Source organism: Oryx dammah, unplaced genomic scaffold, assembly GCF_014754425.2.
Source record: "Oryx dammah isolate SB20612 unplaced genomic scaffold, SCBI_Odam_1.1 HiC_scaffold_1, whole genome shotgun sequence".
NCBI classification, from domain to species: domain Eukaryota; kingdom Metazoa; phylum Chordata; class Mammalia; order Artiodactyla; family Bovidae; genus Oryx; species Oryx dammah.
Window position 1 is genome coordinate 56,728,121 of NW_024070185.1, and position 24,997 is coordinate 56,753,117.

A 24,997-nucleotide genomic window follows, 5' to 3' on the forward strand; every position below is an offset into this window, starting at 1 on the left:
AGGTGTGAACCACAAGAAGGGATCCATCCCTTCTAAATCTGGAATATTTGAGAGCCTAAAACCTCACTGGGCATGTGAACTGACAACAGGTGAATTGTTCACTATGGTTACCCTGTGCTTCCCGAGAGTCCCTTCTTGCACTAACAGTGATGTGATGGTTAAGAACAGAAATGAGAGTGAGCAAAAAGGCTACCCAGAAGGCATAGGAAGCCTTCGAATGTTATAACCTGTGGTCAGATTCAGAGCACAATTTCCCAAATAGGGGAAACATGTTGCATAAAAACACACCAGAATCGTTCCCTGCTCAAGATGAGTGGGCCCAGGTTAACTAGAGAGTTGGTGGTATTTGAACTAGTGGGTAGAAGTGGACAATGTAATCTCTTAAAGTAAAAATAAAATCCAGACATGTAAGTAACAAACCATACCTTCCTACAAGAACTTACAATTTAAATAGAATCTTTTGAATTTCAAGGAGCATTCAGTCGAATCAGAAGAAAATGTCAAGATTTGGACTTTGTGTTACCTTTATTCTGACCATTCTGGAAAACAACGTTTCTATTTCACACTCTGAACACCCACCTACTCAAGACCAACATAGAGAGACTTAGCTACTTTAATATCAATAATAAACAGTCTTTATAGTAGTATTCCAAGAATTTTACTTTTCTTGGGCAATTTAACAAGAATGGCTGTTCACGTATACTGAGGTATTTTGGAAGGTAAACTCCAGATATATGAAAGAGAGCTGGTTTACACTGTTAGTGTTGCCAGAACACTTTATAAGAGCATTCACGTCTCCTTTATCTACTCTGAGACCTCAAAGCAATTCTTTTGCCAACCAAATCTAAAGCTTGAAGCCATCAGCAGCAAATGTGAAAGGAAAACCCGCTCATGGAGACAGCAAAAGCTAGACAGGTTTCCCTAATGTGAAAATAATGCACATTATTCAAATGGATTTCTTTAGCGGCCATGCTGATTCCCCTTGGGAACAGTCTCCTCCTCACAGGAAAAGTGTTTGTGTCAGAGGTACAGATTGGAAACTCATGACACCTCATTTATCCTCAGTTACACTAAGGCAGTGGGAACCTAATTTGCTAGCACACTCTACGCTGACAATTAACTTCTCAGTGAACATTAAAACAATTAGGTAACGACACACCCCATCACATCTGTGCGCCGCCTCATCCACACCTGGCACCAATTAAGCCATCACTCTGTGCGTACTTTGTGCTGCCGTCCAATTGGTCATTCACGCCTTCTGTGTGACAAATGCACTTTTAACCTGTAAAACTAACAGAATCCCCACTTGTCAATGGCAAAAAGTGGAAGCAAACGGAGATGTGTGGAAACGTAGAAAACGTCTCGGAAGATTGGCTGTGAAGCAGGTCTGAAGGGTAAACATCTATTTGTCACATGGTTTGAAGGCAAAATATGGGGAGAACAATAAAAACAAAACAAAACAAAACATGTTCCTGCACCTACATTTGGGAACTCAGCACTGTTGGATGCAGATGGGTGACTCAAGAGGATGCCCAAGATAAAAGAGCTATAGACACACACCCAGTGACATCTGGGCTGGAAGAAGTGCTAAACCATGAAATGCCTTCAGCGTCACTCTCTATGTCCACAGTCTGCTTTCCCATCCTCCTTCTCCAGGCAAAACAAAATGTTTTCAATAAAAACTATGGAGCTGAAAAGAAACATAACTACTTAAGAATAATCTTTAAATGACCTCATAACACCTTTATTCCCCTCATCAGGACCTTGGTCACAGCAAAAATCAAGGTGTATTTCGAACCTTTTCTAAAAGCATGTTTGTAAAGCGCTCTTAGGTGCTACTGCCCCTCTTCATTTGCCAGCCCCTGGTGAGAAGCTTCTACTGCAAAGAAAAAGGTCCTGAAACTAGAAAGCAATGGGTCAGGAGTGTTATCTGATATCTGATGGCACTTACACCCATCTCTCCTCATTGGAAAGATGCAGACAGTTTGCTGTACTATGTTAGGAGGGGATGTTGAAAATGATGAGCAGACACCTCACCTGGCACAGGAACACACCATTCCCAACAAGCAAGAAATCACCAGGGTACTCCTTCCCTTGGGGGTTCACCATTCTCACAGCAGTGATGCTGGGTTTCCCAGAGGATCTATTGTTATTTTTTTTTAAGTACAGAGTTTTAAGTTCTACCAAAAGAAAAATCTACTGAGGCCACTGCTTCAGAAAATTTAAGTTGTTTCCTACTATGCCTTTAATATAGAGATTTCAGGTAATTCATCTTAGTTTTATCCTTTATCTCCACACAATTCCTTGGCATAGGCCAAGATAAAGTCATCAATGTTTAGGTGAAAACACCTCCTCTGAGCCCCCATTTACCTTTGATGAATTCCAGCATCATTCAACTGATAAGTTCCTAAGAGACTGGGGTGTGTTTCGTGAGGCTGATACACAGAAAAACATCAGGACCAGCCGCTCAGTCAAGTGGGCCCTCATTGCCACAGAAGCCTCACACGGTGTGTGAAAAGGAAAGGAAACCACAAGTAACTTAACAATGCTGAGGGTGACCAACGACGTTTCCTGTTGTCTGGCTCCCCTGCAGGTAGATGCAGGGAGGACCTTCTTAAAGGCCTGCAATGGCATGTCTGATGACTTCCCATTTGTGGGTCCTAAACCCTCACCCTGCAGGCAGCCACCATCGCCATTTTACAGATGAGATGATAAGGTCCAAAAGGATGAGGAATACTGCCCGTGCAGCCAGAATTCCACTGGGTCTGCCTTAGTCCAAAACCTACCTTCTTTCTTTCACTGCTCCTTTCCCTCCCACACACCCCCACACTGCCATGGCCATAAAAAGCCACAAGACGACAATGTGACATTCAAAAAAAATAAAATTTCAGAAACAGGCCAAGAGTGAAGTACTTCCCAAAGCAAGCCTCATAGCTTATTCCCTCTTTGCCCTCTATTCTGCACAGTGTCATTTCAGAAAAAGGGAAGGGGTGGGTGATCCAGAACTAGGATCTGGTCCTGCCTCTGCCAATTAACTAGTCATGTACAACAGCTAGAGAAGAAAAAAATAAAGACACCATCTTAACGTCAAGTGATGGTTGTCATAACCACTTCTTTAAAAGTTCTAAATGTGAACGTGATAACTGTAGAAATCAGTTGCAGGAGTGGTAATGGAGTCCCTCAGAAAGACGATCTATATGAACAGAAGCACCCAACCTCCCTGTGCTTTGCGTCTGAGAAAATGATGTGTGCTAAGTCACTTCCGTCATGTTCAACTCTTTGTGACCCCATGGACTGTAGCCTGCCAGGTTCCTCTGTCCATGGGATTCTTCAGGCTAGAATACTGGAGTGGGTTGCCGTGCCCTTCTCCAGGAGATCTTCTGGACCCAGAGACTGGACTGGATCTCTTATGTTTCCTGCAAGTGGGTTCTTTACCACTAGTACCACCTAGGAAGAAAATGATAGTGATGCACTGTTCTGACCTAAAGAAGATGAAAAGTACTTAAGACTTTTCAGAGCCAGGAGCCCCCCTTGGAAAATTTAATGGGAGTTATGATCTTTTCCCAGCATTACATAAGAGCACTCACTCACAGTACTCTACATACAATCTTAGGGGTATTCAAGGGCCTTCTGAAGTCCACTCAGGAACCTGCCTAAGTTTACAAACCGTCCCATTCTAGAGTCACTCCCTGACAGCCCGCTCAAGTCTCCTCCCTTTTATAGATGTTCCAAATAATGATCACACGAGTGAGATATTTCAGTGCTTTTCAGTCAACACATAATTTGACTCTGACATCACAAGACATCACTGTAAAATGGCAGCAAGTATACGCAGTGCTCTCAGCCAGTGCTTGGCACATAGTAAACGGTCAATAAATATTTGTTAAATGAATGAGTACTTAAATAAACATCCTATCACATTTTTTTAAAAGCCATACAGCTCCTTGTCAATTCTCTAACTCCAGGTCTTTCAAGCAGACTTAATTTAAAGGAGATTTTCTTCAGCCAAAATGAATTTGGTGCAATTCATCTTTAAATAAACTTGAGTATCTAAATTTTATTACTCTTGAAGAAATAAAGGCTTTTGTTAGGTCATTTCTTTGCTCAGTAGTAGCACTCTGATAAATAGGCTTATGTTAAAATAAAAAAAAAGGTTTGTGAATTAGAAAAACAGTAGTCAAATCTTAATTTAAAATCAATAGCCAAACAGCAAATTACACCTCTCTTAAGTTACTAGCTTTACCACTCATCCCTTTCAGAAATGAGAAACTTAAAAATCGTGTCCTCTCTGCTCTTAGCTCTTTCCTTTCCTGGGTTTTACATAAAACAGGTTACATTATAGGTCATTTGTTTTCCCACCATAAAACCTTCAACTAGTGAATGGTATAGTTTAGACTCAGAGATAACAATACATACACACTCAATAGTTCCCTCTGGATCTATTGAAGTCCTTGATTTTTGCACTGGATATAAAAAATATCTGTTCAACACAGAAAGAAGAGTAGGAAAAAAAAAAAAAACTATATGCCAGCCTAGAATTTCTCAGAACTCCTTGGTCTTATTTACGGCAGAGGTTCTCAAGAGTTTGGTTCAAGGACCTCAAGCGTGTCTCTTTGCGGGCAGATTTTAATACTTAAACCAAAACAATATATGGCAACAAACAGAATGCAAAAAATTGACAAGAACTCAGCTACCCCAGGCATTAAACACATTTGCAAATGTGCAAAAAAACAAAGCCACTCTTTCCACTCTTAATTTTTAATTTTGGAAATTAGTTATTTTTCACTAAAAATGTTATTTAACACAATTAAGTAACTCTTTATCTGTTTAAAAATCTGCTTTATTTCTAACCCAGAGACTTTTCAAAATATACGACATACATAAACAAAAGTTCTCTGGGGCCATCAATTACTTTAAGTATCTGAAGGTTCTGAGACCACAAGGTGTGAAAATCATTGCCCTAGATAGCCACTGCTCTTAAACCCTCATTGAGTGAAAAAACAAAACAAAACAAAACACCTGTATAATCATTTGAGTTTATCTGCCAAGTAAAATTCAACTTCATAATTCAAACCACTTTATTAAATAGTTAAGTACTATAATATTTTAGGTGTTAATAGTATACACCGTCTCATTCTGAGTCTCATATTTAACTTTACATAAAGTTTGAAGAAAGTTAATTTTACATAACTGCAGCAAAATCCCACATATATAGACAGTGAACAATTTAATTACTCTCTACAGACTGAATTAAATGTTTAGGTTACAAATTAGTCTAGTTTCTCCATCTTATACAATCATTACCATGAGTTTTCTATAATAATTATGCAGGAAACTCAGTATATATACTTCTGAAAATGTTGAAATTATACTTAAGACTTGACAAAAGTTTGGTGTAAAACAGGAGACATGCAAATAACATATTAAGTAACCATGTATTTTATATTATTTTATAGATTGGTTTATGCAATGTATCTACCACATTTGGACTTGAAAGTTCACTGACTGCTAACTCAATATGGACTTACTAATAGCTAAACTAGCTGGACTTAAAAACAATCCACAGCTGCCTGAAACTGAAGAACTATTTTGTACTTCTTTAAGGGTACAACTTTCCCATAAATCAAAAGTTAGTTCCTCCATAAATCAGTTTACTTAGGTCTGTACTTTTGGAGTAGGTGATTTTATTCCTTAGCTCTAATTTTTTCTCCCCTCTTTTTTCTTCCTAATATTTTGAACAATAATTTCATAACCAGCTACCTCATCCTTTCACCATGATCTATTCCCCTAATATACTCTGACACAGAAGTATACCAAGCTCAGTCCCAGAGAAAATTTTGAAAACAGTTACTGTTCTACACAGAAGGTGGAGGGAGGGGGACCTAAACTTTTCAAACTGAAAAAAACTACGTCTATCTTCCCTCCAAACTCATCAAGTATCACCGTGATTCAAAAGTTCAGTATCCCATTTTTAAACCATATTTAGATTGAAGATCGTCAAAATACTGCCATGTTCAGAAAGAAAAAGGGAAGGAGGAAAGGGGCAAAAACTATAGGTTATCTTAGCTGAAAAGGGGCCAGTTTCTCAGTGTTTGCTCCACAACATGTGAGAGGTGCATGCGAGAGACAAGCAACCCCACAAGTAACTGGCAGATAAGTGAACAGATCAAACATAAAGTGGGCTTCTCCATTTTATATAACCATTACCATGAGTTTTCTATAATAATTATGCAGGAAACTCAGTATATATACTGAGATTTAGGCTGGTGAAAAAATGAACTCAATAAGCACAGAGCTCCGTGAACTCAATTTTCTTGGTTTTGAGAGATTACTCAAAGACTCAGTTCTTTGGACTAAAATAAAGTTCAAGTTCACACTCCAAGGACGATTATGAAAAGAAAACCAGATATAGAAACCTAGCAACTAAGATGCATTTGCAGAGGATAATGATGGTTTAGGTAGAAATAACACAACACTAACCAATTTCACATATGGATTATGACCTCTTGCCTGCAGAACTGACTTAAGAAAATAATGAATATGCTCTTACATTAGAAGTAAACCTGGACTCGAAGTGCAATGATAAACATATTTTTAAAATGGGGCACATAAGGATCAAAGTGTATTTTCAAGTGAGTAATCTTAGCTTTGCCTCCCTCTCATCCGATAAAAATTTTACACAAAAGATGGGGGTTGGGGGAGAGAACAGACATATTAAAATAAAAAAAAATTAAAAAAAAAAAGTTGCTGAGAGCGATAGGGTAGAATACATGTGTCTGTGCCTATATGTACAGAAAGGCGGCTGGGGTGCACCGTGGGGGTGGGAGGAGGAACGTGTTTTTATGTGCAGCAGGCACATAAAGTCGGGGTACTTACTGTGCCTGGTTCTCTGTCTGCTCCCGAGGTTACCAAGAAACGCACAGACATGCCCGTTCAGACACAGAGGCAAGAACAGAAATAAAAAAAAGGGGGGAATAATTAGAACACAAGCCCCAAACAGTTTTAAAAATGGCTTTTATTTATATAAGTCATTGCACATTCCTAATACAGTGATTTCCTGAAAATTACAGTATTTTGTAAACATAAGATTTACAGTTTAACCATACACAAAAGCCTATTTTTTAAAAATTTCTTGACAGAATAAATTACTCTTTTTTTTTTCAAAAAATTAGTCAAGTGCAATTTTGCCCAATATTTAATGCATACTAGAATTAAAGCCTATGAAACTAAGTAGTAACAGATGCAATTATCAAACCTTTCATTTGAACACATTCACTTTCAAATTTAACTTCTTATTTCGCCCCATTTAACAACATTACTTTCTTTGAAAATTACCCAATTAAGCAGTTAACAGTTTTCCATAATATGGTACAGGCCACTGGCATTAACGAGGCAGTTGCCAAGATGTCAAGATGCCTGCCATCTAAAGAGATGGAGAAATCTACAGATGCCCACGTTAAACCCTGAAAACCTCCAGGGTGAACTGTGTTTCAGTGGCCAAGTTTTGCGACAGACAGTTCCTCTAGGCTCATTGTTTGCGCTCTGTATGGGTTGGGGCTTTCTTTAGCGGTGCACAAACTTTGCAGCACTGTAAGAGTGTTAGGACAAGGTCCTAATCTGGCTTGCCCGGCCTCTCACCTCTGTGGTGCTCTGCATCGTGGTGCTTCTTGTCATCTTTAATTGCCAAGTGAGACTGGCCACTCAGAGCACTAGACAGCGCCAGGAGGCCGGCACTGCCGCCGAGGGGCGGGATTCCAGGAGGCTGAAGTCCCGAAGGGTGAGGGGTGAGGGGCACTGGAGGTCCGTGGCCGTGAGAAAGATGCTGAGCTTGCAACTGCTGCTGCTGTTGGAGGTGGTGGTTGAGAGGAAGAGGGAGAGAGAAAGAAAAGGTGGTGGTGGTGGCGGCGGCGGCATCCGGGTAGAAACCAGACATGACATGAGAGGATGGAGGAGACAGATCAGGTTACACACACACACATACAGAGAGAGAGGGAGGAAAGGGAGAAAAAAAATGTGGTTAGTACGTTCAGTCCATCAAAAGCCTGCACCTGCTTAGTTTAATCTTCCCAAAACATAATCCTCAGACTAACATCGTCACTTTCTGGCCTAACTCACACCCTGAGAGCATAGCTGTGCAAGCCTGGATAGCTAAGTAAGCCCTCACATATTAGTTAGTCCCATCTCTAGGCAGCTCCAGGGTTGAAATCCAGTGTCGTCACTGAATCTAAGATGCCACAGATTTTGGGTTCATTCTGATTTCAGAAAGGTTACAACAGGGGAGGCACAGATATACATCCTACAATATAGTATCTATATTGTCAACGAGTCACAGGTTACTAGGCGATTCCATTCTACCCCAGCATTCTTGTGTTAACTTAACACAATGGTAGGATGAGACAAAACCAAATATTAACTTTAGTTAACAAACCCAGAAAGAAGGAAGAACTAGCAACTCTTATGCACTTGTGTGCCCTTACTTCATCAAACCCTCACAGAAATGAGGAAGTACTGATATTCCCATTTCACAGGTGGCCAGGCTCAAGGCACTGAGTTTCTCCCACCAGGTGGGAGGGGAGTGAAGTCAACACAGGAAGGGCCATCATGGTACCACCACACACAGAGGGAGGCCTCAGGGAGACATGCATGTGACAACTGAAAGAAACCACAGAGGCAGAACTTTGATTATCCCTTCCTTTCTCCTGAGCTTCATGCCCCAAACCAGCCCCTCTCCATGTCAGAGGAAGACACCGGGATACAGTGAGGCTAAGAAGCCTGCAGAGGAAAACACTCTGATGACCAAGTCCTCATTCCTAAATGCCTTTGCCTCTATCGCTTAACCCATTCCAGAAGTTGTAAATCGGTTCATATTAAAAAGTACCATTGCTCTCATATATTATATTTAAGATACACTACAGGAAATGAAAAAGTATCAGAAATGGCCCCTCCACCATAAATCTGGCTGCATTTCAGCTGTCCAACATAAAACTCATTTTTGATGAGATAGTAAAAACGATTAAAGCTCAATTTCTAAGGTGTAATGTTAGGAAATTCTTAAGACTCTGATTTGTGCTCACTTCCCTGGGACTCAATTACTCGTTTTATTTATTACCCCCTTGCGTGTACTGAATATATTAGATCTCTATGCCAGATCTTCAGTAATTTCCACCCCAACTACTGATATTTGATTGAATACTAAACAAGTTTCCAGCCCTCAAGAGCAAGCAGCAGCTAAAAGGCAGAAATCAGTGTCTACAGTTATCTTACAGTGAATTTTCAACCACTCCTAGCATCTTTTTAAAAATCTTTAGAAGCCAACCTCTTTAAACTTCCACTCCTTCCAAAGAGAGCACAGTTCTAATGAGAAGGAAATTGGAAACGGGAGCGAGGTCAGAGAGAGCAACATTAATAGTATTCTTGGAAAGTATTTATAAACTACTCATTCACCATTTGAGATCATAATAACAATTTCTTTATGCATAAAATCACCTTCCTGTCATCCTGAAGACACTAATTCCTGCTCTGTCACCTTTTAAGAGCTCAGCAATAGCAGGACATAAAACTGAAGAAGCTGGCAGAGGCATCACGGTCCACTAGGCATGCTCATTAGCACTTAATTAGGAACTAGACACCTGCCATAAGAAATGTGCTCAGAGAAGGATGAGGAACAGGTCTGCCCTACCAGCGATTACTATCATTACTCGGAGAGTGAGAGCTATGTCCGGCTGCTGCGGGGGGAAGGCAGCGATGCATACAGAAGTGGGTGCAGTGGGGTAATTAAGAGCAGCATTGATTAAAAGAAGATGAGCGAGGCTAAGCAGAGGGGAAGGACTTTAACTACAGGGTAGAGGATACAACCCTATCACCCTTCCCTGCACCCCACCCCTCCCAGTTACCCCCCCTAAAATTCCCCCCCAAATGGAGTCACCAAAAAATGGCTCCAGACGTGGGATTTTATGTCAGAGTAAAGGCAGTCTCAGGTGAAATTTGAAGACACTAGAAGGAAGGGAATTTTCTGCCAAAGCCAAGATGGTTTTTAGAAAGATGAACTGGAAAGCATTCTCATTACTAAAAAGACGACTAAGCTTACAAAATAAAGGGGCTTTGCCTCAGCTGTGAAGCAGACCCAAAAGGTTAAACCCAACGTTTAGGAAAATGGCTCTCAACAAAGCTGTCCAACAGCTTACACTGGCCATAGGTAACCCCACCTCTACCCTGCTCTAGAGTTTCAGGCCCATGAAGACAGTCTATTATTAGAGGCAATGAGGTTCTTCCATCCTGAGCTTGGCCATCTTGAAAGTGCCTTCTTCCACCTTTTTTAAAAAAGCATAACTCTCACAAAATGAAAAGAATACTTAAGCAGATAGCAACAGGATGAGTCACAGCTACTGAAGATGCTGCAGACCCAGGAAACATGAACACTGCTGCCTCACATTCTACTTCTTTATCCTGCTATGCAGAGCTCCTAGATCATAATTCCAGCTTCTTTATCTGGCCTCAGCTTAGAACACACCAGAGGGAGGGAGGGCGGGCATCATGGCTCCCATTTCACAGATGAAAGAGTGGCTTGCCATGGGTTCTCAGCCAGAATGATGATTGAAAACCTTTCATTCCCTTCAACAGCATCTCTCCTGTGAGCCCAGCAGCCCAGGCATGTTCCTAAGGAATGAGTGACAGACCCAGGGTTCCCAAGCAGCGGAAGGAAGAAGGCAAGCTCTTTCTCCACTGATGACTTCACCTTTCTCCCTTCCCAGGTAAGGAGATACTCCTGAGGGTACGCTACACTGCACACCCAGAGACAATCCACTTCACTGTCAGATGTTTACTGGGAAATAAAATGATCTCCACAATGCAGCCTCAGCGGCAGTGACAGATGGGAATTTGTTCTGAGATTTACAACTCACAAGTGCCATCTCTCCAGTCTCCACTTCCCAACACCCTACATATGAGAAATGAAAACATCTTTCACTCTAGCTCTCTTCCAAGGAAGCTGATAAGGAAGAATCAAGCTGAAACAGAGATAGTTCCGGCTTCTCTCAGAAGACGCTTAATAAATAAGAAGTGTTGTCTGTAAGATAAAATATTCATTGAAATGAATAGAGGGCCCACATCCAGGAGGTTAAAACAGCTGACTCCAAAAGAGCAGCTGACCTGTCCCATGTGTTCTTGAAAGAACATGTTGTTTTGTGTTTTTTTTTTCTCCCCAGTTTACCTGAGACAGCCTAATACCCATCACCTTCACTAAAAGGAAAAAAAAACATGAATGCTACTCAAAAATACATGTTAAAATAAAAGACACTGCTATACAGCCAGCAACACCTCAAAAAACCCAATGGCTCTGCCAATTAAGGGAATTTACATGCATCAGTCCTCCATAGACCCAAACCTGCCCAAATCATTGGGGAAACTAAAATGTTTCTCAATATGACAGCAAGGCTGGGAAAATTCAACCTTCTACTCATTCATTAGCTTGCACTAATTAGTAAATTTTTTATTTAAGTTATTGGCTGTAGATTTATAACCACAGAACACACAAGCAAAACAGTTTACAAAGCTATCAGAAAAGGCATTTTTGATGAACAGTGGTGGTTTGAGGCAATATGTATAAATCTAAACAGGTGGTTCTTAAACAAAGCAATTTTGACACCCTTTTCCCCTACTCCAGGGACATCTGGCAACATCTAGAGACATTTAAGCGGAGAAGGCAATGGCACCCCACTCTAGTACTCTTGCCTGGAAAATCCCATGGATGGAGGAGCCTGATAGGCTGCAGTCCATGGGGTAGCTAAGAGTCAGATACGACTGAGCGACTTCACTTTCACTTTTCACTTTCATGCATTGGAGAAGGAAATGACAACCCACTCCAGTGTTCTTGCCTGGAGAATTCCAGGGACGGGGGAGCCTGGTGGGCTGCCATCTATGGGGTCGCACAGAGTCGGACACGACTGAAGTGACTTAGCAGCAGCAGCAGAGACATTTAAGGTTGTCACAGCTGGGAGGGAGAGAGGAGGAGAGGTGCTACTGGCGTCCAGTAGGTAGAGGCCGGGGATGCTGTTCAGTGCTGTACAATGCACAGAACAGCCCTCATCACAGAGAATTCACAAGCCTGTCAGTAACACTGAAACTGAGAAATTCTGGTCTAGATCTAAGCTAGAATTCTGTACCATTATGTTAGAATCCATGTTCTTATATGCCAAAGGATTTGCCAAATTGTTTAAAACCCCAAAGTACTTTTCAGCATTCAACTCTTCACTGTCCTTTCTCCATCAAGTACCTTGTCACAACCCCCCAAAATGAGCAGCTGCTTATGCTGACTCCAGTAACAATTCAAAACAAACAGAAACTTCACATTTTACAAAACAATTTGGAGAAAGAGCTACACTGGGAACTTTTATGGACTGCTCTGGTGCCGCAGAGATGATTAGGGAAAGGTTTAGTTTAGGGCATGAGGAGATGAATGCACTCATTCTTACCCAAACAATTTGAATAGGCTGGGAATGAGATGAGGAAAACAAACACCAAACCCTGAGTTAATGATACTGAAAACCCACAAGGAATAAAATAAGCTCATCCATGTCAAACAACAGCCATGCATTTAGAATTTTAATTCACATTTTACCTAGTGCAGCCCAGGTCAATTATGTTGCTATAATGAAACTGACTTTGCTGTTTACATTCAGAGCTTTAATGTAATATAGTGAGGTGGTTTTTACATTTTTGTTTCTAAAACAGGTATAGCACAGGATTTGTCACCACAGAGCTGCCTATACAAGTAGAAAGGAAACCAGAAAAATGAAGACCAATATCCCCCTCATCCCCACTAGATGTTAATAAGTTCCTCATTACCAACCACTGAATCAATTTGAATTTCTGAAATTTAACCCACTTTACAACCTTTGGGAAAACTATGTCACACAAACCACAAACTGAACCTAACCAGAACTAAAACCATGCCCCAAAATAGCATCTCCAATGCTAAAAGTGTGACAGTAAGTGGCATTTATAGCACTTGGTATTTAAACACTTTTAAAGGTGGGGGGGGGGGAGTGAAAAGTAGCATTTATTGACAGTTTTCTCCAAATCACTCTTCCTTGATTTTCTGCTATTACTCTGTTCTTTAAAACGTTCAGTTCTTATCTTGGGAGAGTGCAGAAAAAGAAAATTGGTATGCTACGATAAATAAGTGGGAGAAGTGGGGAAGAGCTGTGTGGCAGCAGAAACATCAAGGACACTACTCTGGGAGTTATCTGAAAACCTCCCATTATGTGGATGGCCTCTCGTGTGAAGAGGGGCAGGGGTGATAAACAGGCAGGAACTGCTTGCTGGGGCCAAGAATTCACAAGCCACTTGAAGACAATAAAAAGTAAGTAAATAAATAAATCCACTGAAAGGCCCCATTTTGATGCAGGAGCACAGAGAAACAAAACTGATGACCTACATGTAGGCAGGCACCCAGATGAAGGCCTAAAATTCTGAAAAGGATCTAAACTCATCTTTTCTGTTTCTGCTTTTCAGCTAGTCTGCACAAGCCAACCTGTTCTGCATCAGCACCCTGACTTCTTCATTCTGCCTGCCCTGGGTGCCTGTTTCCAAATGACTTCAAGACCTAAACTAGAGTAAGTTTTTACAAGTCATGTTTACTTAAGTAGATCCACTTCTAAAACCAGATAAGGTTTCAATAAAAAGATGCTCACCATCACCAGCCATCAGAGAAATAGAAATCAAAACCACAAATGAGACATCATGTCACACCCACTAGGAGGACTAGAATCAAACAATGGACAATAACAAGTGTTGGAGAAGAAGCAGAGAAACTGGAATTCTCACCCACTGCTAGGGGGGAATGTAAAATGGTACAGCCACTGGGTTGTTTAAAAAGTTAGATGGAATTACCGTATGACCCAGAGACTCCATTCCTAGATATAAATAACAGATAAAAGAAAACATGTCCACAGAAAAATTTTTATGCAAATGTTTCAGTTCAGTCGCTGAGTCGTGTCTGACTCTTTGCAACCCCATGGACTGCAGCACGCCAGGCCTCCCTGTCCATCACCAACTCCAAGAATTTACTCAAACTCATGTCCATTGAGTCAGTGATGCCATCCAACCATCTCATCCTCATACAAATATTTACAGCAGCATTATTTATAATAGCCAAAATATAGAAACAATTAAATGCCCAGCAAGTGACTAAATGGATAAACAAATGCAGTATATTGATGTAATAGAACATTTTTCATCAAAAAAAGGACCAAAATACCGTCTACAACAGGTAAAAACCTTGAAAACATTATGCCAAGTGAAATAAGCCAGACACAAAGGGGCCACATATTATGTGATTCCATTTATAGGAAATATTCAGAACGGAAAAATCATGAGAGAGAGAAAGATTAGGTGTTGCCAGGGAGTTGAAGGGATGGAGAAGGGGGTCTTGACTGCTAATGAATACGGGTTTATTTTTGGAGTGATGACAATGTTCAAGAATTACATATTAGTGATAGTTATACACGTTTGTAAATATATTAAAAACACCGAGCACTGTGCTTTTAAAACGGTGAGTGAGGGACTTCCTGGGGATCCAGTGAGTAAGCCTTTGCCTTCCAGTGCAGAGGGGTGCAGGCTCAAACCCTAGTTGGGGAGCTGGAAGTCCACATGTGTCAGAGCCAGAAAACCAAAAAACATAAAATAGAATCAATATTGTGAACAATTCCATAGAGACTTTTAAAATGGCCCACATTTTAAAAAACTCTGGAAAAAAAAGCAGGGTGAATGATATCGTACATAAATCACCCATCAATTAAAAAAACCTGCACAGATCTAATAATTAAAATGAGATGCTCTACTTTCTATTCTGAAGACTTCTTCCCCTGAAAAGAGGGAAATATTATAATGCCTTCTAATAAATCCAAATAAAAATCATATGAAAATATATAGGGACATGAACAAGTAAACAACGCTTCAGCAAGATTCCTAATAAATTAAAAGCACACTGCCTGTTCAGAGAAGCTCAGACACTGAAGCCAAGCCCTGCATTTGTTAGAGATACCTAGCTGTACTCTCAGTAAAAAAAAAAAAAAAAAAAAAGTCAGATGCAGAGAAGACTTCTCGGCTGTATTGCTCCATCCCTTTGGAAAATTAATAAAAGGGCTGAACTACTGGAATTTAAGTGGCAGGTAAGTCACTAAATAGAAGCTGGTAGAGCAGGAAGATCCATGTTTGTTGTCATTTTACTTACTTCCTGTGGTAGCAGGCTAGGCATTACTCTCCTAGGGTGATTTTGTTTTATAAAGAAACTTACAGCTAGGTTATTGATGGGCTTTCCAGGGATTAACTGCATACTCATAAGAATAAGAGGCTAACCTCATCCTCTTAAACTTCACACACTACAATCCTATAGATGGCTGACAGCTACAGCCGGAGGAGAAAAATAATCCAACATTTTTGCTAATCCTTAAACCAATCATCTCATGCGACAATGGGGACTTCCTTTAGGTCTACAACTCAATCTCTTCAGGACAGAAAGGCTCCTTCTACTGACACATCAGTAGTTTGTATTCACAGCTATCACCTACACAAACACACATAGTCAGATGCCACAAATCACCCCAGGCTTCTTTCATACTAAGTTGTTTTAAAGTATAGAGAATTATAAATTTGCCTATGAAACAAGAATACACACACCTGACCAAAACTGGAGCCCCAAACCAGAGCCCCACAGACCTTAACAGAAGTTATATTTGGGGAAAGTAAGTTAGATCACATCCAAATACATGAGAAAGGATAAACAAGGTTGCTTATATTAACTCCAAATTTCTATGAGTTCCTGACCTTCATATACTGCTATGGAAAATTGTTGACATTTTCTTATATCCAACAATCAGCATGGAGGCAGCTATCAGAAATCTGGCATTTTGTGGAGGGGAATTGGTCATCTGGGCATCTCTTCTAATTCTGCCCTCCTTCTAATTCCATCTCAAGGATCCCTGCTGCTTCTCAGTGCCAACAAAAGAACTGGTCCCTTCCCCCTTTATGCTGAGTAAGGAAGCCAAAAGTGCCTGATCCTCACATTTTTGCTTCTCAAACTTCTCTCCATCTGTTCCCCAAAGTTAACTTTTCCCATCGGTTTTGAATTTTAAGTTTGTTCACCAAAAGTTAGATGGCAATGCTTCTGCACTGCTGTGTCCTTATTAAAACTCATTCAAGCACACGACTAAATGGCAGAAGCAGAGCATCTGGCTGGGTCTAATCTCAAATACCAACATCCATGCAACCACTAGAAAAGACAAAAGAGGAGGTGACCCACTGCCTGGAGTAAACCCCTTGCGAAGAAGCTTGGTCAACTGGACTCAGACATGTGCTACAGGCACCAAGAGAAACCAGGCAGGCAAAACTGCAGTTCAGGGGAGTCAGTTCACTCACATGTCAGGCAAAGGCTGCCAGTCAACCTTACCCTCAACAAAAGCAATACAGGGTAAATGGTATTGTCCACCTGAAGATAGATGCTGATGGAGGTTAACTGGCTATACAAGGTCACAAAGCATAATAGTGCCAAGTGTTCCAATAAAGTCCAGTCTTATCCTAGGCCCAGGTAACGTGGGTACCAACACGGGTACAATGTTATGCAAGGTTCAGTTCAGTTCAGTTGCTCAGTTGTGTCTGACTCTGCGACTCCATGAACTGCAGCACACCAGGCCTCCCTGTCCATCACCAACTCCTGGAGTCCACCCAAACCCATGTCCATTGAGTCGGTGATGCCATCCAACCTCTGTCACCCTCAATCTTTCCCAGCATCTGGGTCTTTTCAAATGAGCCAGCTCTTCACATCAGCTGGCCAAAGTACTGGAGTTTTAGCTTCAACATCAGTCCTTCCAATGAACACTCGGGACTGATCTCCTTCAGAATGGACTGGTTGGATCTCCTTGCAGTCCAAGGGACTCTCAAGAGTCTTCGCCAACACCACAGTTCAAAAGCATCAATATTTTGGTGCTCAGCTTTCTTTATAGTCCAACTCTCACATCCGTACATGACCACTGGAAAAACGGAAAAACCACCATCTGCAGTGATTTTGGAGCCCCCCAAAATAAAGTCTATCACTGTTTCTACTGTCTTCCCATCTATTTGCCATGAAGTGATGGGACCGAATGCCATGATCTTTGTTTTCTGAATGTTGAACTTTAAGCCAACTTTTTCACTCTCCTCTTTCACTTTCATGAAGAGGCTCTTTATTTCTTCTTCACTTTCTGCCATAAGGGTGGTGTCATCTGCGTATCTGAGGTTACTGATATTTCTCCCGGCAATCTTCATTCCAGCTTGTGCTTCCTCCAGTCCAATGTTTCTCATGATGTACTTTGCATTTAAGTTAAATAAGCAGAGTGACAATATACAGCCTTGATATACTCCCTTTCCTATTTGGAACCAGTCTGTTGTTCCATGTCCAGTTCTAACTGGTGCTTCCTGATCTGCATACAGGTTTCTCAAGAGGCAGGTCGGGTGGTCTGGTATTCCCATCTCCTTCAGAATTTTCCAGTTTATCGTGGTCCACACAGTCAAAAGCTTTGGCATAGTCAATAAAGCAGAAATAGATGTTTTTCTGGAACTCTCTTGCTTTTTCCATGATTCCAGCAGATGTTGGCAATTTGATCTCTGGTTCCTCTGCCTTTTCGAAAACCAGCTTGAACATCTGGAAGTTCACGGATCACGTATTGCTGAAGCCTGGCTTGGAGAATTTTGAGCATTACTTTACTAGTGTGTGAGATGAGTGCAATTGTGTGGTAGTTTGAGCATTTTTTGGCATTGCCTTTCTTTGGGATTGGAATGAAAACTGATCTTTTCCAGTCCTGTGGCCACTGCTGAGTTTTCCAAATTTGCTGGCATATTGAGTGCAGCACTTTCACAGCATCATCTTCCAGGATTTGAAATAGCTCAACTGGAATTCCATCACCTCCACTAGCTTTGTTCGTAGTGATGCTTCCTAAGGCCCACTTGACTTCACATTCTAAGATATCTGGCTCTAGGTGAGTGTGAGTAATCACACCATCATGATTATCTGGGTCGTGAAGATCTTTTTTGTATAGTTCTTCTGTGTATTCTTGCCACCTTTTCTTAATATCTTCTGCTTGTTAGGTCCATACCGTTTCTGTCCTTTATTGAGCCCATCTTTGCATGAAATGTTCCCTTGGTATCTCTAATTTTCTTGAGAGATCTCTATTTTCTTTATTTCTATTTCTTTGCGTTGATCTATTTCTTTGCGTTAATCACTGAGGAAGGCTTTCTTATCTCTCCTTACTATTATTTGGAACTCTATTCAAATGGGTATATGTTTCATTTTCTCCTTTGCTTTTTGCTTCTCTTCTTTTCACAGCTAATTGTAAGGCCTCCTCAGACAGCCATTTTGCTTTTTTGTATTTCTTTTCCATGGGGATGGTCTTGATTCCTGTCTCCTGTACGATGTCACGAACCTCCATCCACAGTTCATCAGGCACTCTATCTATAAGATCTAATCTCTTAAATCTATTTCTCACTTCCACTGTATAGTCATAAGGAATTTGATTTAGATCATACCTGAATGGTCTAGTGGTTTTCCTGAATTTCTTCAATTTAAGTCTGAATTTGGCAATAAGGAGTTCATGATCTGAGCCACAATCAGCTCCCAGTCTTGTTTTTGCTGACCATATAGAACTTCTCTGTCTTTGGCTGCAAAGAATATAATCAATCTGATTTTGGTGTTGACCGTATGGTAATGTCCATGTGTAGAGGCTTCTCCTGTGTTGCTAAGAGGGTGTTTGCTATAACCAGTGCGTTCTCTTGGCAGAACTCTATTAGTCTTTGCCCTGCTTCATTCTGTACTCCAAGGCCAAATTTACCTGTTACTCTAGGTGTGTCTTGACTTCCTACTTTTGCATTCCAGTCCCCTATAATGAAAAGGACATCTTTTCAGGGTGTTAGTTCTAGAACATGACGTAAATGGTCTTAGAAAGATGAGCATAAATGAAACACTGAGAAGTTAGGCAGCAGGTATTTGGTTAAAAATAGGTAAACAATGCAACTGTTTTCTTTAAAAAAGAAACTGCACTCTGCTAGTTATTCTTTCACTTTTTAATCAAAAAGAAACCGTGTTTCTTCAGGGAGTGGGAAAACTTGACTGACAAGAAGCACAAGGGGACTTCCTATGGCGGTGGGGACAATCTGTACCCTGAGAGAGAGTGTGGCCCAAAGGGTGTGTGCCTGTGCCAGGGCCTGTGTAATTTCACATGTGAATCACACATCAAATTTTATAAATCCATGTGTGTACAGGTGTGTACATAGCCATATCTATATTTGTATGACAGATTAATTTTATATGATATAGAACCGATTATATGTGAGATCATAAATCCAGTTAAAAGACAACACTAATTATTTGGAATCCTAATCTCAGTTTGCAATCAAATACTTAGTGTCAGAGCAAGGAGAAGAGAGTTCTAAGTTTCCAACTACTCAAATACTACAATGGGGAGTAATGAACTTAAAGAGTCCTTTGGTCAATTTTCTTTTCCTTCAGGTAGCTATTAGCTATTCCACAAATAAAATGTTACATTAAGTCAATAAACTATTTCATTTTGAGCATTTTTAATAGCATTCCAAATTTTAAAAAAATATTTGAGGAATGCTGATTAAATTGTGCTGTTTATCACAATGTTCAGGGGAAACAAAAAATCAAGGTTCATGTAAGAAGTTCCCTTCCCACAATGAATTTGTTTTCTAAAGTACAAGTGTCAAACTGAATAAACCCTGTGACTATTAGGATCTCTGCATTATTACTTTTTATTGTTACAAGAACATATGTTTAATAGCGAGAGAGCTTAAAAAAAATTCAAAATATGGGGTTGCAGTTATTATTCTGCCAATTATCAAATTTACCATCAAAGCTATTTTTAAAAAGTATAACCAAAAATATCTCAAATATCTAAAAAGCTTATCTTTCTTAAATACCAGTAATCTATGTAAGTTGAAGGCAGGTGCTGCAGTGGAAAAGATTTAAAATTCAGTATTTCCCATCAGATATGAGAACTAAGTGTTCTCTGTCAGTGCAGAAGCCCTCCAGTGCAAAATGGGTACCATTAATTCACTCCACAAAAATGGAAAAAAAAAATAGAACCTCTCTCTTCCTACTAAAAGAGCATCCACAGTCCCAGGACACAGCTTACCTCACCTAAAAGCCTAGTGTCCTTAGGAAGATATAACTTTTTCCAGGTTTGCTAAAGAGAAATCTTTAGCCCTGTTAAGCAAGCAGTAAGCTCCTTGATTGTACCTTAAAGGGGACGAGAAATTTTCGGTTCATCTACATTTTAAAGGGTACTCTTTCGTGATCTTTCACACTTGTAATAGATGTCTAAACCGTTAAATTACTATTTCTTTTCTTAGCCTGAAAGTCGATGCAGACGAAGACCGTGGCCTCTCCCATTGTTCTTTACCCTAAGTCGGTCCCTGAACAATACTGACAGCTGCTATCAAACCAGGCTGCATTTACTCTGCGCGCAGCTGCTGTTTGTAGGAACAGACAGCCTCCCAGAGCCTCCTCCCCTCTGGGGAGACAGGTTGACACACTGCATGTTCAATGAAGGGGTGCAAAGGTCCACTGAATTGTCAACCCAATTTTATGCTACTTCGATTTTCCAGGACGCGCACAATTCCTTTCAAGCAAAAATCAAGCATATGCCAGAGCATGAAACTTACGGTGCAGGATAATTATTGATCACTACAAACTTTAAAAGAGCCTGCCGACATAAATTAATATACTGATCCAAACATTACAAATATAAAAGCCACACATGCCAATATGCTGAAGACTCACAATTGGCATTAAGTCTTGTGCTGGGCCCAACTCACTGATTTGGGTTATTGTTGCTAGCTATCAGAGCTAATCTGCCTTTATAATCTCAACAACATGTTTCCTGGACTAAAGCCACTCATAAAATTAGCGATTCATCTGCCCTTGCAAAACAACCTGTTATTTTTATTTTCTGATTCAACTTGAAATGAGTATTACCTATAAACATCTGGTTAACACAATTTCCTCCTTTCTAATGGGTACAGCTGGGCAGTGGCTTTGACGATGTAAAGAGTACCAAGTTTTACCATCAGGAAATGATATGTAAAAATTTAGAGCCTATCAGAAAACAAACATGTTCCACAAAGTTGAACTGGGTACTTGAGAACTGCTTTGCATATGTTTTCCTTTAATCAAAACAGGCTTTTCCATCCTCATTCATTTGGGTTAAAAAATTCTGCACTTGAGCTACAAGTACAATTTGCTATTAGTCTTTGCTAATCAAACACAGTACATGCAAAAGTACCAGTGAATATTTGATTTGATCTCTGAAATAAAGCAATTCATTACACAAGAAAAGGGTACAGAAGGCAGCAGACAAATGCAGATGTAATTGTGTTTTTTGTTGAATGTGATTAGAGAGCCCACTAAGTAACAGTCAAAAATGTGATACGAAGGGGGAGAGATGCAGAGCCCAGATCTGGGGTGAAGGGGAGGAGGGAAAATTGTTTATGCAGAGCTAAGCTGTCAAGTGTAATAAAGCAGCTTGAATAAAATTTAAGCTGAAAATCCACTGAAGCTCCCCATTTCAGGGAGGAAAAAGCTATTAAAAGGAAATGAAGGTCACCCTCCCAGTTTATTTCACCTAATTGACTGCCAATAGCTTACCACAGGCAACCCGACTGCAGATCTGCAATAGAGAAACTGATGAAAGGAGAGTTTTCAAGCTGAGGCTCATTCTTTAATCCTCCTTGGCTCTTATGTTTTTCTCCATCTCCAGTTGGGATGTAATTTTAAACCCTGATGGATTAACTGGTTCCATTGTCTGTGGCCGTCACTGCACTATGGCACTCTTAATCCGTACAGCAGCATGTCTAATTATCATTACAAAGTGTCTGAGGGAACTATAAAGACCAGCAGGGCATCTTCTCACAAGCAATTAACATAAATTGATAAATGAGTGATTTGAATCCGCTCAAGGCACTCACGTATGAATAAAATCAGAAAGGACGGTCCCTTGTTTCAGCCACTTCTTTCGCTTAGTCTGGAAGGGCAGAAAACATGAGAACAGTCCTGGATCCTGCAGTTGAGGGGAAGGAAGGGGGCGTGGTCAGGGGGAGGGAATGAACTCATGCAGGAGATGGACCCCACGGTTCACCAGGCTCATTAATGCAGAGCAAATGACTTGTGATTGACAACCAGTTGCCAGCAAGGAGCACTAACTGAACTCAACCCAGAAGAGCAGAAACCTCGTGAAAGGCTAGAGGGCACCAGGGCAGACAATTATCACTTCTTCAACGGCAAGAGGGCTTTCTTTTCATTGAGGTGCCACATAAAACTTCATGAAAGAGCCACAAGAAAATCAAAACAGTTATACATAGGTTCTAATACCCTGGGAAAGCAAAAGGCAAAAGAAGCAAAAGATAACAAAATGAAATAATTCCAAGTGATGTCTTGACCCCAACTGGGATCTAAAGTTATATGACAGAAGTAAGGAAAGTAGGTATTTAAAACCTTTACCTAAAGTTTTAACCTAAGGGAGCAGGATAAACCATATTTATTTTCTCATTAAAAAGAAGATTTATTTTGTTCCCATCCTAAAAAAGGTTGCTATTACCTCCCTTATGCCAAGTGCTCTTCCCCTTATACACCTCAGTGTACCTGAAACTACTTCCCCATACCTGAAACTGCCTCCTCCTCCCCCACTTATCAAAAAGGTCAAGGTTAACTTCATGTTATATACAGATTAGACACAGATTAAGCCAACAGACTGAGAAGAGATGACAGCTGGCTGCACACGCGGTAGGAGGTAGACCTGGTAGGCCACGTACCCCGATGATGGCATTCAGCTCTGCCATGGTCACCTGCTTGGCACGCTCGACAGCCTGGGCCACCTGCTGCTGATGCTTTGAAAACAAGAAGAAAAAGGTATTAGTGAGGCAGCCAATAACTTCACTGTACCTTCCAACAACAAGACAAATACTGCACATGGTGCAGACTGAGGTGTAACATGAGTTTAAATGTGAACTTGCTGGAGCACATATTATTTCATGGAACACAGACAACCAGGGAAAGGAAAACAGTGGTGCTGCCCATCTTTCTAAATAGCACCAGTTAACTTCTGATGGGAATTTAGGGTTCAGAATGGTAGAAAGGCAAAAAAAGACATCAAAAATGGTCATGTGAAGCCTTAGAAATCAATAGTATGGGATTGGGAAGATCATCCTGATTCTCAGAAAGGGTTTGCTAAGGTAAATTTGAGCAGGAGAAATTTACAGCCATTTAAAACACCCCTTTGGATACTTAAATTTTAAACATTAAACTGCAATCTCTTCTCTGGTCAACAAATCTCAACCCACCAGTTGGTTCTGGACTCTGGGAATTCCTTTCCTCCTTTAGTCCTTAGATGTTTCACCCGCCACAGGAGAAAGGAAAGACACACAAAAACACGAACATATACACACACACACACACACACACTCTGAGATCACAGGCTGGAAATAGCCTGAACACCTCCCAGGTCCACTCACAAAGAAAAACAAAGTTGCACGTCTCTTTGGGAGAAAGGAGACTATATATAGCAGAGACCCTGAATTACTAAAGTCTAACTAACAACAGGCTTCAAAAGGCCAACAAATCTCAAGGGTAACATCACCTAAACGCTATGCTGGAAAAGGCTCCCAGAGTAGTAGCAGGGGTGGTGCTACCCAGCATGGAGCAGTAAATGCCAACAAGGACAGACACTCAGCATTCCAGCTCCAAGGCCCATATTCACTCTGTCTCAAGATATGTGCATCCTGTACACACTTAAAACACAGTTTCACATTTATTAGCTTGTATCCAAAAGTAAACTTTAAGGCAAAACTAAAACATACCGGTTTTGAGTCAATTTCATAGGTTTACTCACACAAAGAGCTTTCCCCTCTCAGAATATTAAGGTTAAACTCCTATCTATGACTTTGTAACTTAATAAAATGGCTCATATATGGATATAACTCTGTAAGCCAAGGTAACATGAACATGTAACATGAACGCTCTTAACCTTAAGAGTATTGGCATCCACTCCCTCCACAGACAGCATTAAGTCAATCTGCCTTGAGGTACAAGGACAAATGAAATACCTGCTCCCATGATCAAGGCAACCCTGATGGAATCATTTTTAAAACGCAGTAAAAGAAACAGTAAAAGGACACATTAATCATCAAAAGCTATCAAGCTTATACTCCTCCTCGAAGAAAAGGAAAGCTTTACGCTTGATGGTCATTTTGCAGTTTTCCATAGAAAAGAATTAATTTAAGGTTGAGCTATCGTCACTGCTTCCACAGCGTGCCCTTAGATCTATGAGATGGAATAGCAGGGGGTTTACACACTTCAGCTGTAACAGATGTTCTTCACACTTGTTCCTCGTGATAAAATTAACATCTTAAAACTAGCTAATTTGCAAACAGAGAAGCAACATAATTGCACTTTAACAGCTGAACAGTTTTACTTACTTCCTGAGACAGAAATGGGATGACTTGTGCACAAATCGTATTCAATCTCTTGGCGATTTCAGTCTATAAAGACAAAGCCATATAAATGGTTAGCGTATTTCATAATCAGTTCAGAAGATAAAACTTCATACCCAACAGTGGAGTCCTCTAACTGCCTCACTCTTAAGGGCATAAAATTGCTTTCCCAGGCTATGTCAGCAATATTTATCTTGAGATAAACAATAGATATTAATCCCACTTGCAAAGAAAGACATAACTGCACGTTTTATTGGTCATTTAAATAAGAGATAATGGGTAGTTTAATTGAGTCAGAAAATCTATGCAGTTTGAGGCTATATAATCATTTAACCTGGTGATTCCAAACCCTTCTGTACACTTATTCCATTATGGTATACCAGAGCACTTTTATGAAGCAAGTCATTCAAACCAAAGTCAGAACCCTGGAGAGCAGAAGCACTGCCAAAGCAGACTAGCTCTC

At 40.5% G+C, this 24,997-nt stretch overlaps 1 protein-coding gene across 2 annotated transcripts in view; it reads right to left on the minus strand.

The window, feature by feature from the left end:
• LOC120876872 (transducin-like enhancer protein 1) overlaps window positions 1-24,997 on the minus strand; it is a 91,610-nt gene that overhangs the window by 37,565 nt on the left and 29,048 nt on the right. Inside the window, exons 5-8 of one of the 2 annotated variants that reach the window (XM_040259118.1) lie at window positions 24,520-24,582; window positions 22,858-22,932; window positions 7,639-7,840; window positions 6,877-6,893 (exon numbers count right to left, since the gene is read on the minus strand). In XM_040259118.1, coding sequence (XP_040115052.1) covers window positions 6,877-6,893; window positions 7,639-7,840; window positions 22,858-22,932; window positions 24,520-24,582 — 357 coding nt within the window. Of the gene's footprint in view, window positions 1-6,876; window positions 6,894-7,638; window positions 7,844-22,857; window positions 22,933-24,519; window positions 24,583-24,997 lie in introns of both variants that reach the window. The other variant, XM_040259035.1, reaches the window with a different exon arrangement.